At 42.1% G+C, this 14192-nt stretch overlaps 1 protein-coding gene across 2 annotated transcripts in view; it reads left to right on the top strand.

Moving 5' to 3' along the window:
- Nucleotides 1–243: 243 nt before the first annotated feature.
- Nucleotides 244–14192, top strand: part of katnal1 (katanin p60 subunit A-like 1) — a 40832-nt gene continuing 26883 nt past the window's right edge. The window contains exons 1-2 of one of the 2 annotated variants that reach the window (XM_043692036.2): nt 244–357; nt 6570–6745. In XM_043692036.2, coding sequence (XP_043547971.1) covers nt 6584–6745 — 162 coding nt within the window. In that variant the 5' untranslated portion in view covers nt 244–357; nt 6570–6583. The other variant, XM_043692035.2, reaches the window with a different exon arrangement.

Genomic DNA, 14192 nt, shown 5'->3' with positions numbered 1-14192 from the left:
AGTTGCTCAACCAATGCCTATGACCCATAGTCCATCCATCCTGCTGTCTCTCCCCTGGCCATGGTGACAATCTGCAATGACTTTTTCTATTTTCGAAAAAAACCGCCTTGGAACTCGCTGGCTGATTGGCCGGTTTGCAGCCGCGGGGTGATTGTGACGTATTGCGGGCTTCCAGCGCTCGTGCTGTCAATGGTAACCGCCTGCCCTGGGGGGAGGGGGCGGAGTGAAACAGCGGCGCCAGCACCGGCCTGGGGCATAGTGAGCGACAGTGTTGGTACCGGCACCAGCATCGGCGGCAACACCGACCCGGAGACGGGGACAGAGACCGAGAGCTGCAACCTATCCACGGCCCCGCGGGTAAGGCAACAACACGGTGGGTGGGGAAGGCCGCCCACAACCCGCCCTCACACCGCCTTCCTAGGCTCCTCCTCTCCCGGCCTGGGTCTACCCTTGTCGCGCTTTCTTCTTGTGCCCGGCCAGGCCCAGCGATCGCCGCCCTCTTGCAGGTCAGTCCCGGCCGAGAGGAGCAGGCGGATGCCGAAACTGAGCGGCGGGAGGATGGGTAGGATGGACGGACGGACTTGGGTGTGTGAGGGTGGGGGATGTTGTGAGACTCTGACGGCAGGGATTTGCAATGAAGCCCGATCTCGGCACAGTGAAGTGTAAGCAGGGAACCGGTGTCTGGTATCATGCTGACCGTGGCTTGACGCTTTCGCGATCACCCCTCCCTAGTATTTGAAGACGCCGAGGTGCTGTTGTCCTGGGAGACGAGAATGCACTCGCTAGCTCCCAGTCCGAAAAACACGGGAAGCAGAACTGAGATGATTATTAGAAATCTGTGCACAGTGTAGCCGATGCAACAACGTTTCTTAAATTCGCCTCTCCTCTTGCAGGTGTATTTGAAAATAGTGATTTCCTCTGCTTCCCTCTCCTTTTGGCTGAGCATTCACCAAGTTTGTTTGAAAATGACAATAACATGCGTAAAAACAATGACTGCAGATGCTGGAAACCAGATTCTGGATCAGTGGTGCTGGAAGAGCACAGCAGTTCCGGCAGCATCCAACGAGCAGCGAAATCGACGTTTCGGGCAAAAGCCCTGAACTGCTGTGCTCTTCCAGCACCACTGATCCAGAATAACATGCGTGTCTTCAGAATGAAGGACTTGAGATAAGAATGCAGTTCAAACCAGCAGACCATGGACAAACAGGAGGCTGGAAGAAAGAACACATCAAGCCAGGCAGCACCAGGAGAAGTTAATGTTTGGGGTGTATAGACAATAGGTGCAGGAGTAGGCCATTCTGCCCTTCGAGCCTGCACCACCATTCAATATGATCATGGCTGATCATCCTTAATTAGTATCCTGTTCCTGCCTTATCTCCAAAACCCTTGATTCCACTATCCTCGAGAGCTCTATCCAACTCTTTCTTAAATGAATCCAGAGACTGGACCTCCACTGCCCTCTGGGATAGAGCATTCCACACAGCCACCACTCTCTGGGTGAAGAAGTTTCTCCTCATCTCTGTCCTAAATGGTCTATTTTTAAGCTGTGTCCTCTGGTTCGGCACTCGCCCATCAGCGGAAACATGTTTCCTGCCTCCAGAGTGTCCAATCCTTTAATAATCTTATATGTCTCAATCAGATCCCCTCTCAGTCTTCTAAACTCAAGGGTATACAAGCCCAGTCGCTCCAGTCTTTCAGCGTAAGGTAGTCCTGCCATTCCAGGAATTGACCTTGTGAACCTATGCTGCACTCCCTCAATAGCCAGAATGTCTTTCCTCAAATTTGGAGACCAGAACTGCACACAGTACTCCAGGTGTGGTCTCACCAGGGCCCTGTACAGCTGCAGAAGAACCTCTTTGCATCTATACTCAATCCCTCTTGTTATGAAGGCCAGCATGCTTTTAGCCGCCTTCACTACCTGCTGTACCTGTGTGCTTACCTTCATTGACTGGTGTACAAGAACACCCAGATCTCTTTGTACTGCCCCTTTACCTAAATTGATTCCATTTAGGTAGTAATCTGCCTTCCTGTTCTTGCCACCAAAGTGGATAACCATACATTTATCCACATTAAACTGCATCTGCCATGCATCTGACCACTCACCTAACTTGTCCAGGTCACCCTGTAACCTCCTAACATACTCCTCACATTTCACCCTGCCACCCAGCTTAGTGTCATCAGCAAATTTACTAATGTTATTACTAATACCATCTTCTATATCATTAACATATATTGTAAAAAGCTGCGGTCCCAGCACTGATCCCTGCGGTACCCCACTGGTCACTGCCTGCCATTCCGAAATGGAGCCGTTTATCACTACTCGTTGTTTCCTATCAGCCAAACAGCTTTCAATCCAGGTTAGTACTTTGCCTCCAATACCATGCGCCCTAATTTTGCTCACTGACCTCCTATGTAGGACTTTATCAAAAGCTTTCTGAAAGTCCAAATACACTACATCTACTGGATCTCCCTCGTCCATCTTCAGAGTTACATCCTCAAAAAATTCCAGATGATTAGTCAAGTATGATTTCCTTCATAAATCCATGCTGACTCTGACCTATCCTGTTACTACTATCCAGATGTATCGTAATTTCATCCTTTATAATAGACTCCAGCATCTTTCCCACCACTGAGGTCAGACTAACTGGTCTATAATTTCCTGCTTTCTCTCTCCCACCTTTCTTAAAAAGTGGTACAACATTAGCCACCCTCCAATCCGCAGTAACTGATCCCGAATCTATCGAACTCTGGAAAATAATCACCAACGCATCCACGCTTTCTCGAGCCACCTCCTTCAGTACCCTGGGATGTAGACCATCAGGCCCCGGGGACTTATCACCTTTCAGACCTAACAGTCTCTCCAACACCAATCCCTGGCAAATATGAATTCGCTTAAGTTCAGGTCCTTCAGCCATTGTTACCTCAGGGAGATTGCTTGTGTCTTCCCCAGTGAACACCGATCTGAAGTACCAATTCAATTCTTCTGCCATTTCTTTGTTCCCTGTAATATATTCCCCTGTTTCTATCTTCAAGAGCCCAATTTTAGTCTTAACCATTTTTTTGCCTTTCACATACCTAAAAAAGCTTTTACTATCCTCCTTTATATTTTTGGCCAGTTTACCTTAGTACCTCATTTTTTTCTCTGCGTATTTCCTTCTTAGTAATCTTCTGTTCTTTAAAAGCTTCCCAGTCCTCCGTTTTCCCTCTTATCTTTGCTATGTTATACTTTTTCTCTTTTAACTTTATATGTTTCTTAACTTCCCTCGTCAGCCACGGCCACCATGCCGCCTCCTAGGATCTTTCTTCCTTTTTGGAATGAACTGATCCTGCATCTTCTGTATTATACACAGAAATATCCGCCATTGTTCCTCCACTGTCATCCCTGCTAAGGTATTGTACCATTGAACTTTGGCCAGGTCCTCCCTCATAGCTCCATAGTTCTCTTTATTCAATGGAAATATTGTCACTTCCAATTGTACCCTCTCCCTCTCAAATTGCAGATTGAAGCTTATTGCATTATGTTCACGACTTCCCAATGGCTCCTTCACTTCGATGTCCCTGATCAATTCTGGTTCATTGCACAATACCAGATCCAGAATTGTCTTCTCCCTGGTAGGCTCCAGCACCAGCTGTTCTAAGAATCCATCTTGGAGGCACTCCACAAAGTCTCTTTCTTGAGGTCCAATACCATCCTGATTCTCCCAGTCTACCTGCATGTTGAAATCCCCCATAACAACTGTAGTAACATCTTTGCGACAGGCCAATTTCAGCTCCTGATTCAACTTACATCCGACATCCAGACTACTGTTTGGGGCCTGTAGATAACTCCCAAGAGGGTCTTTTTACCCTTAGTATTTCTCAGCTCTATCCACACTGACTCTACATCCCCTGATTCTAGGTCCCCTCCGTGCTAGGGACTGAATATCATCCCTTACCAACATGGCCACCCCACCCCCTCTGCCCGTCGGTCTGTCCTTACGATAGCATGTGTAGCCTTGAATATTCATTTCCCAGGCTCTGTCCACTTGAAGGCACGTCTCAGTTATCCCCACAATATCGTATCTGCCAATTTCCAAAAGAGCCTCAAGCTCATCTATCTTATTTCTAATGCTTCGTGCATTCATGTATAGTATTTTTGATTTGTTACTGCCCTCATCCTTCCCATCAACTCCTATTTCACTCAACCTTACAGCATGATCCCTTTTTGAGTTTTCTGCCTCATTGATACAGTTGTCTTTCTTGACTTCCCTTGTTCTAACTTTCCCTTAATTTCTTTCTTAAACATCCAGTTTGTCCCCTCCCCCCGCTACTTAGTTTAAACGTAGCTGTGCTGCAGTAGCAAACCTGCCTGCCAGAAATCTGGTCCCTAACCTATTAAGGTGCAAACCGTCTCTCTTGTATAATTTATGTTTGCCACAAAACATACCCCAGTGATCCAAGAATTTAAATCCTTGCTTCCTGCACCAGTTCCCCAGCCACACGTTCAAGTCCATTATCACCCTGTTTCTGGCCTCCCCAGCCCGAGGAACTGGAAGCAAACCGGAGATAACCACCTTGGACATCCTGCTTTTCAGCCTTCTTCCTAGTTCTCCGAAGCCCCGCTGTAGTATGTTCCTCCTCTTCTTCCCAACATCATTTGTGCCGACATGTACCATCACCTCTGGCTCTTCACCTTCATCCTTGAGGATTCCTGCACTTTGTCTGTGATGTCTTTAACCCTCGCACCAGGAAGGCAACACACCATCCTTAAGTCCCGCCTGCTGCCACAAAAACCCCGCTCAGTTCCTCTCACTATGGAGTCCCCTATTACCATGGCTTGCTGTGTTCTTCCACCCTCCTGCTTGTCTACTTTGGATTACAGCTTCTGCAGTTTTTTTTGTCTCTCACTTTACACTATCTGTAGACTTGGTATCCAAAATACTGCTTGGGGTCCAAAACCCGTACCAAATCCCTTTAACCTTCGCCCTATGCAGATCTATGATCGACAACCTCAATTTTTAAAAATCCCATTAATGTTTTCATGTCCTGCATGGCTTCACTCTGTCTTTCTCTGTATTTCCTGAAGTTTGGCGGTTAGCTTTTGTAATCCGTTTGGATGTTCCCCAAAAGCTAGCTTTTGTACTGTCTTTTCACCCTCTTACTCAATTGATTTGACCTCTTTTGCTGAAAATGAAACTCCTCCCAAACCTCAATTCTGCTTTTGTTTTAGGCCAATTTGTATGCCCCTTCCTTGGATCTTATATGACCCTCATTTTCTTTTTTTTTAGCCATGATTGGGCTACCTTTCACAGTTTAATTTTGTGCCACCAGGAATAAACAATTTTCGTAGTTCCTCCATTCTCTTCAACTGTTTGCCATTGCCTATCCAATGTCATCACTTTAAGTAATGTTCCCCAATTTACCCAAGCCAGCTTGTGTCACACAGCATCCTAGTGAGCTTTGTTTAGACTTGGGGCCCTAGTCTCAGAACTAACTATGCCACACTCTAACCTAACAAAGAATTCTGTCATATTATGGTCACTCCATCCAAGGGGCCTTACATTGCTAGATTGATAATTATTCCTTTATGATTACACAATACCCATTCTAGAATGGCCTTTACTGTCATTGGTTCCTCAATATGTTGAAGCTAGAAAACCAACCCATACAACGTTCCACAAATTCCTCCTTTATGATATGGTTATTGATTTGGTTTGCCCCTTCTGTGTGCAGATTAAAGTCACCCACAATTACAGCTGTAACTTTATTGCTTTCATCTATAATTTTTCATTGAATGCCTTCCCCAATATTACCACTACAGTTTGGGTGTCTATTTACAAGCCCCGTGATCACTTTCTGCTCCTTGGTGTTTCTAAGTTCTACAGTATGGATTCTAATCATTGGTAGCAGACACTTTATATGATCAGAGATACAGCATATCTTGTAGGTTCAACTACTTTTTTTTTGCTGCATTTTTTACTGATCCTGACACAGTAAAGGTAATAGAAGGCTTCAGGGATTTTGAAGTTATGAAATGTTCCTGAGAGAATGACTAGGGAAAACTTTTCTTGTAGAAATAAGGAGGAAGTATGTCTTATCAATTTTAAAGTTGCCACTAAAAAGGGGAAATGGAGATCTGAAGAGAGAAATATTTTTAAACAGAATGTTGGGAGGTGGATGGAATGCTTTTTTGAGGAAACACGAATGCATTTATTAAGAGAAAATTGGATAAATATTTGGAGGGGAGGAAGACTGTAGATTATGAGAAGTGAAGAGTTTGGTGTGATTAATTTTGGATTGCCTACAAACAGGTGACATTGTAGTGATGGCTGGGACTCCCAACTGCTATCAATATCTCCATTTCTCAGGTTATTGCTTGTAATTAATCAATGTCATGAATTGAATATTGTAAATTAAAATCAATCAAGTTAATCTTGTAATTTCTAAAACAAAGTACCTTTTAAACTGATGGCAGTGACTAAAATTCAAGACTTTGTTAAACTTTGTGGGGCAAGTATTTTTAAAAATGTTCTTATGCATATGCATGGATTCCAAAGCATGTTCAATTCTCTAGTATTTTCATCTTTCAGGAGCGTGGAGCAACATGAGTTTAGCAGAAATTTATGATAACGTGAAAAAAGGGAGGGAATATGCCCTTTTAGGAAACTATGATTCTTCAATGGTTTACTACCAAGGGGTAATCCAGCAGATTCAGAAACACAGTCAGTCAATCCGAGATCCAGCATTAAAAGTGAAATGGCAGCAGGTATGGCTATCAAATTTTCTACACACCCCTATATTTTCTTGGGGTACTTGTTTACACATTTGCTGGCTAGCTTTTTTTAAATCTCAATTTCACTATTGTTTACTAAAGGAGGTGAGGTGAAGAAGACATTTTAAAATCAAAATATTTGGAGATCAGGAAATGTTTGTAGTTCCTACTATTCAAGCACTGACTTGAAAATTGTTTATTCCCAAATGATTTTTGAATTTTAATGTTTGTACCTTATCAAATAACATATCTCTTGATTAAAATACTTCAGTTGCTTAATATGATGTTAAACAATATTGGTAGGTTTGTGCTGAAATAAGTAAAATTAGTTAAATTGAATGTAAAGATGAGTGTAGAAAACTAGATGGGGAAATAAGATCACATTTGACATGCAGAATTGGGGAACAAGTGTATAAACTAAATCAATGGGAGGTATTGGTGCAGTGGGTGCATCACTGGACAAATAGACTAATGTTGTAAGCAATGGGTTTAAATTCCACCACAGCAGATGGTAAAATTCGGAAGATGTTCTAGTAGTACAGTGGTAGTGTCCTTACATCTCAGCCAGAAGGTCTAGGTTCAAGTGCCATCTGCCCCAGCAGTGTGTAATGACGTGTTTGAACAGGTTGATTAGAAATATCTATGAATTAAATAAATTAGTAAAGGAATTGGGCAATAAATGATTTACCAGTTATTATTTTACAGCTTCACCTTTTATGGGACCACACTGTGTGCTTTTACCTGTACCTAATGGTTTGAGCAGGTTTCAGAACACATGATCTCTCACTTCACTTCCACAGTGATCTCTGGACTCTTGAGAATTCACTTTGAGCCTCCTTTTATTTCCTTTATCTAGATGCTGGTAACATTATATAGAAGCTGGCCTCAAGATATATGCAAAAAGGCCTCTTAGAGTCATAGAGATGTACAGCACGGAAACAGACCCTGCGGTCCAACTCATCCAGATATCCCAACCTAACCTATTCTCGCTTGCCGGCACCCAGCCCGATATCCCTCCAAACCCTTTCTATTCATATACAGTGGAAACGTGATTATCCGAATAAGATGGGTGGGCACTATTTCGTTCGGATAATCGATTATTCGGAAAATCCATTAACAACCTTTCCTCTGGGGCTTGGAGTTTTAAAGTCTGCTACCCGTTCAGGAGACTGCAGCAGCACACAGTGCGCAGGACCCTGCCCCCAACCACGTCCAACCCTGCCCCCCAGCACAAAGCGCACGAGCCTATGACCACCCCCCCCCCCCGTCCCCGTCCACCCCCAGCCCCTCTCCGAGGCAGCCGGACTGGACACCAACAATAAGACTGTTGTTGCTGCAGCTGCCTTTGTGAGGTTGGTCTCCAAATAGCACACAGCCACACATACAGCATTTTTCTGCAAATGTTTGACAGGTTCCCTGTACAGGGCAATGTTGGAGAGATTATTCCGGGGGGGGGGGGGGGGGTGCACCCCTCTGTAGAGCTCCAGGGGAGAGAGAAGGCGGGAGGTTAGTCATTTGGAGACGTGCCTGTTTAATCACTGAACAAAAGATGCGATCACTGCTGGAAACACGTCTTTGATGTAATATTTCTATCGAGACCTCGAGATCCCCTTTGGATAATCTGATTTTTGGATAATTGGTATTCGGATAATCGAGTTTCCTCTGTACCCATCCAGATGCCTTTTAAATGTTGCAATTGTACTAGCCTTCACCACTTCCTTTGGCAGCTCATTCCATACATGTACCACCCTCTGTGTGAAAATGTTGTCCCTTAGGTCCATTATATATTTCCCCACTCCAGGGAAAAGACCTTGTCCATTTATTCTATCCATGCCCCTTATGATTTCATAAACCTAAATAAGGTCACCTTTCAGCCTTCTACGCTCCAGGGAAAATAGCCCCAGTCTATTCAACTTCTCCCTATAGCTCAAATCCTTCAACCCTGGCAACATTTTTGTAAATCTTTTCTGAACCCTTTCAAGTTTCACAACATCTTTCTGATAGGAAGGAGACCAGAATTGCATGCAATATTCCAAAAGTGGCCTAACGACTGTCCTGTACAGCCGCAATATGACCTCCCAACTCCTATACTCAATACTCTGACCATTAAAGGAAAGCATACCAAACGCCTTCTTCACTAACCTATCTACCTGCGACTCTACTTTCAAGGAGCTATGAACCTGCACTGCAAGGTCTTTTTGTTCAACAACACTCCCCAGCACCTTACCATTAAGTGCATTTGACCAAATACATTTCAACAATCTAATTTGGTACAGCTACAGGGTAGCAGAAGAACTAGTGTATATTCCCAGTGGCATACTGCATTTAATCAGGATTTAAGGATATAACCTTTCTTTTATTAAACAATAATATTTTTATCTCCTCACTAATTAGATTTTGCCAATTTTTAAAAAAGATTAAAATTGGTACTTTTCTACTATTCATTCCCAGATGTGAAGCACCAAAAACTAGGTTGCAACCTTTTGTATTGCTATTAACATAATTCCAAACTGAAAAATGAACAATAAATAACATTTTTATTTACAATGCTTGTAAGGTGATTGCTCTGAAAGTAAAGGGGCTCATAGTTATTACATTTTCTAACTTGGAAATTTTGTTACCGAGAAAGGGAAACCAATGACCCCGCATCATTTTTTCCACTACTTCCTACAATTGATAATTCAATATTAAAGTACAGAAGTTGATCATTTCCAGCTGTCCCTCACTTTAAGGACAGTGTCTACTTCAAGTCATGAGTTTCCGTCACAGGTCTTCATATGGCTGAGCAATGTGATTTTTCAGCTAGTGGACCTTTCAGTCGATGCATGTTTCCCAATAGCTAGTGAGATGCAGAGAGAATAAAAACCAACCTGATGAAGGGCCCAATGCCCAAAATGTCAACTCTTCCTCTCCTCGGCTGCCGCCCAACCTGCCGTGCCCCCCTCCAGCATCACACTCTCGACAAAGTCCATCCAGTTTGTCTATGGATCCTAGGATCTCAAATAGCTTTGTCCTTTCCAAATCATGTGTCAGTGCATTTCAGATCAGCTGGTCATCACTAACACACTATTCTACCCAAAAGGCAAGTTCAAGACTTCTTGGAAGGCATCTATGGCATCTGCAGTCATTGTTTTTACCTCCATGATTGACCACGTCATCGATTCATCCTGAGACCAAAAGGATGTCCTCATTACCAAAGCAATGATCTGTGCAGGAGAAAGTGAGGACTGCAGATACTGGAGACCAGAGTTGAAAAATGTGGTGTTGGAAAAACATAGCAGGCCAGGCAGCATCTGAGGAGCAGGAGAATCAACGTTTCGGGCATATGCCCTTCTTCATCTGTGCAGCAGAGTGATGGACAAACTACTAGCTCATCCACTCTTCAATGTCCAGCAAATGCCACAAGCAACAGCTGAAGACGAAGAAATAGCTCAGAAAAAAAAACTGAATGTTGAGTGGCTTCAAGAGCTGAGCAGATTAGTAACTGTCCAACGATGTCTTCACCAAAATCTTACTGGAATGGAAGAAATCTGAAAAGAGCTAAAAACAGTCATTATCTCATGTTGTGAAGGACTAGAAAACACAAACACTAGTGCAACAAGAATGACATCATCATTGAAGACCTCCTCAACAAGAGGAAAGTTCTCTATGCCTGGCAAATCATCATAAGTGGGGCAAAGAGGAGAACTCAAATAGCAAAGGCAGAGTTACAAAGGAGAACAGGGAAATCAAATATCAATGGTAGACTGAGAAAACAAAGGAGCTGCAGCTTCTTGCTGACAAGCTTGACACCTTGGGTTTCTTCAGTGCCAAGCCAATAACCCCCTTGCTCTCAAATTCGTACAGAGCAAGGATGGAACATCTGATGGAGAAAACACTTCACAGAAATCCTAAACCATGAGAAAAATATTGACAAGAATGCATTTGAGGAAATCTCACCAACTCTCCAAAGATGATCTTGGACTCTCATCTAGTCTGGAAGACATTGTAGCCACCATTAGACACATTAAGAATGGAAAAACCACCATTAAACATGAGGAATGGAAAAGTTGCAAGAGTAGATGGGATTCCAGGGAGATTTTGAAACTTGGAGGAGCAGAAGTTGCCCATCATTGCTATCGACTATTCCTGAAAATCTGAGATTAAGACAAAATCATTGTTGATCTCAAGGATACGACCATTGCCACAGTCTTCCAGAGAGGAAATGAAGTGAACTGTAGAAGCTACCATTTTCCTCAAACCGAAACCACCACCACTTTTTAAAGCTGCTCAAACAACATTAAATCGTGATAGATTAAAGCATTCTCAAACTGAATATCAAGAAAAATAATATTTTGTTTCCCACTACTGACTCTGTTATCCCTTCCATCATATAGGTTCATGTGAAATGGAGCACCATGATACCACATGTCCTATCTGACCCAGGACAACTCGTTTCAAACCCAACAATCTGCCAGTAGCTAGTCTATGATTTTATGAAGGATAACATTTACTGCTTCACCTTGCCCAGGTTGTTTATTAAGTACCCAATTTATTTTCTTGTTAGCTCCAATCTTATTATCCACACATTCCCAGCTCATCTAAAACTCAACTGGTTGATCTGAATCAGGTCTTGCTTACCGAGCACCCTGGGTTTAGTGATCTTCACCGAAGTCTTGTTTACTTCAAACTCTTCTAGTGTCAACCTAAATTCTTGCACTGTACTCCAGGCTGAATCTTCCATTGTTGTCCAACTCTGGTCGTCTTCATATTCATCTTCTCCTTAATCTCACCATTAATTGCAGTGTCTTTCAACCACCTGAATGTCATTGTCATTGTTCCTTAATGAGTTTTGATTTTTTTTTATTATTCTTTTAAAAACCTCCTTAAGATTAATTTTCTCAGTCATTCTTTGCTTCAGTGCTTTATTTCTCCTGTGAAGAAAAGGAATAGCTCTCATTTATGTTGTGCTGTTAATTCAGAGGTAGGAAGAAAGATCTGTCATCAAGCTGAAGAAGGAATGAAGAAGGCCATAAGAGATTCAGGCCAATGAATCTGTTCCTCCATTCGATCATGGCTGATGTGTTTCTTAACCCTGTTGTTTTGTCTCGTCCCCATAATCTTTGGTCCCCTCACTAATCAAAAACCTTGCTATCTCTGTCTTAAATACTCTCAATGACGGCCTCCACTGCTTTTTGTGGCAGTGAGTGCCACAGATTCACCCCCCTCTCGTTGACGAAATTCCACCTCAGCTCCATTCTAAAGGGTTGCCCTTTCATTCTTCAGGCCCTAGTCTCCTACTGGTGGAAACATCTTCCCTACAGCCACCCTAGCCAGGCACCTCTGTGTTGTCAGTTTCAATCAGATCTTCCCATATTCTTCTAAGTTTGATTGAAGGCCAGGGTTAGAGGAAAACTGGTGAGTGGGGAAGTATTAAGGGATGAAGTGCCAATGTAGGTCAGTGAAAATTAGCTGACAGACAAGTGAAACTTGGTGTAGAATAAGACAAGGACAGGAGAATTTATAATGCTAGAATTAATGGAGGATAGGGATTTAAGGAGCATTTATCCCTTTTGGTGACAAACATTTGAATGAGAGTTTCAGCATCAGATATGGGCAATGTCGTGGAGGTGGAGGTGAAAGTGAAAGTAGACTAAAGTAGGTTGTCGTTGTAATGGAAAAGATGTGGGTCAGGAATTCAGGTTTGAGTCAGCTAGGTTGGCTTAGAATGTTTTATGCCACTAATTTGATTGCACAGAAATGTGAGTTTTTGATGTTTTAGGTGTGCATAGCGAAATAGGATGCTTTTACTAAATGAATGTTCTTACTAGCACTTGATTAAGTATTTTAAGATGAGAACACAATTTAACAAAACATCCCTTTCCCCATCTTGTCAAATGCTTTGCTGTAGATGATGATTAATGAAGTTAACAATTTACTAGTAATGCCTGATGTTATGATTCCAACACACAAAAAGTAAACTAATATTGCTAAATATATTAAGACCGTTTAGACAAAGAATAAAACAAGTTTTATCATATTTCCCAACACTATCTTTTACAGATACTCAATCCAAGACTAATATCAGTCCTATTTCGGCTCTTTAATTTCTTACTTAAATTCTTAGCAACTTTCGTCCTTGAATTGTGATATGGTTGTCGGCAAGTCTGTTGATGTGAACCATTTTTCAATTTCAATAGTATAAACCCCCTAGTTCTAATACCTCAAAGACTCCCATACAAAGTTCTCAGTTTGAAAGTCTCTTAAACTGACACCATTCTGCCAGGTACCGATTCCCTTGAACTGAGAATTTTATACTCCTGCTAGGATGAAACTGTTCTTCCTTCCGAACTGAAGTCAGGAGTCTTAACTAGTGGCTTCTGATCTATCATCGTCTCGACCATTAATACTAGTGAGAATCTGCTAGGCACCTGAATATATCACGTGCCTTTTTTGGATAAGATATATTTCGTTAATTTTCCAAATAACGTTATGACCTTTTAACAATAAATAATCTTCAAAGAAATGAAACCATACATCTCTCTTCTAAGATTTCAAATTCCCAAATTAAATATATTGTATATCTTTTATCGCAATGATGGGTTTGTTCATTTGTAGTGATGCAACTTTTTCAGTGCAAATTAGTAGGATAACAATGAGAAGAAATCCTCTTTTCTTCTTTAAGTATTTGAAATATGTAAGCCAATTGTAAGGATTTGTTGTATTGGTTAAAATGAATTAGTTTGGCAAAAATCATAGATCAAAGCTGGTACTAAGTCAGTCTGAATGGCTGTCATAAACTATTTAGGAAGATGGTTATGGTTAATGGAGATCAATTATAACAGCTCTTGGACATCTCTGCAGGAGTTCCTTAGGACAGTGTCCTAGGCCCAACCATCTTCAGCTGCTTCATCAATGACCTTCCCTCCAACATAAGGTCAGAGGGGGAACATCCTCAGCATTAAATTTGTCAAACCTCTTAAGAATCTTATACATTCTTGTGAGACCACTTCTCCCTATTCTAAACTCAAGTGAGTAGAGTCTCAACCTGTTCAGTCTTTGTTTATAAAATAATCCCTCCATATTAGGGATAATCCAAGGGTGTCTTCTCTGAACTGCTTCCAATGAAATTATATCTTAAGTGGATCAGCACTGCTGTCAGTATTCCAGATGTGATCTCTCCAACCTTGTGCTGTTGCACTAAGACTTTCTTACTCTTAAACTCCAATACCCTTGAACATTCCATTACACTCCAACATTCCATTAGCTTTCCTATTTACCTGCTACAACTGTGTTGTGTTTTGTGCACAAGTAGCCGTAAGACCCTTTGTTGCAGCTTTCTACTATAGTTTTTCTCTGTTTAAGTAATCTGTTATTTTTGTTCTCCATTCAAAAATGAACAACTTTGCGTTTTCCTATAACATACTCCATTTGCAACTTGTTGCAGTCCCGGCACTGATCC

Source organism: Chiloscyllium plagiosum, unplaced genomic scaffold, assembly GCF_037043375.1.
Source record: "Chiloscyllium plagiosum isolate Xiang-an unplaced genomic scaffold, Cpla_swu_hap1 HiC_scaffold_6, whole genome shotgun sequence".
Lineage (NCBI taxonomy): Eukaryota > Metazoa > Chordata > Chondrichthyes > Orectolobiformes > Hemiscylliidae > Chiloscyllium > Chiloscyllium plagiosum.
The sequence above is the reverse complement of the archived record's forward strand: the minus strand, read 5'-3'. Positions and strand labels throughout refer to the sequence as shown.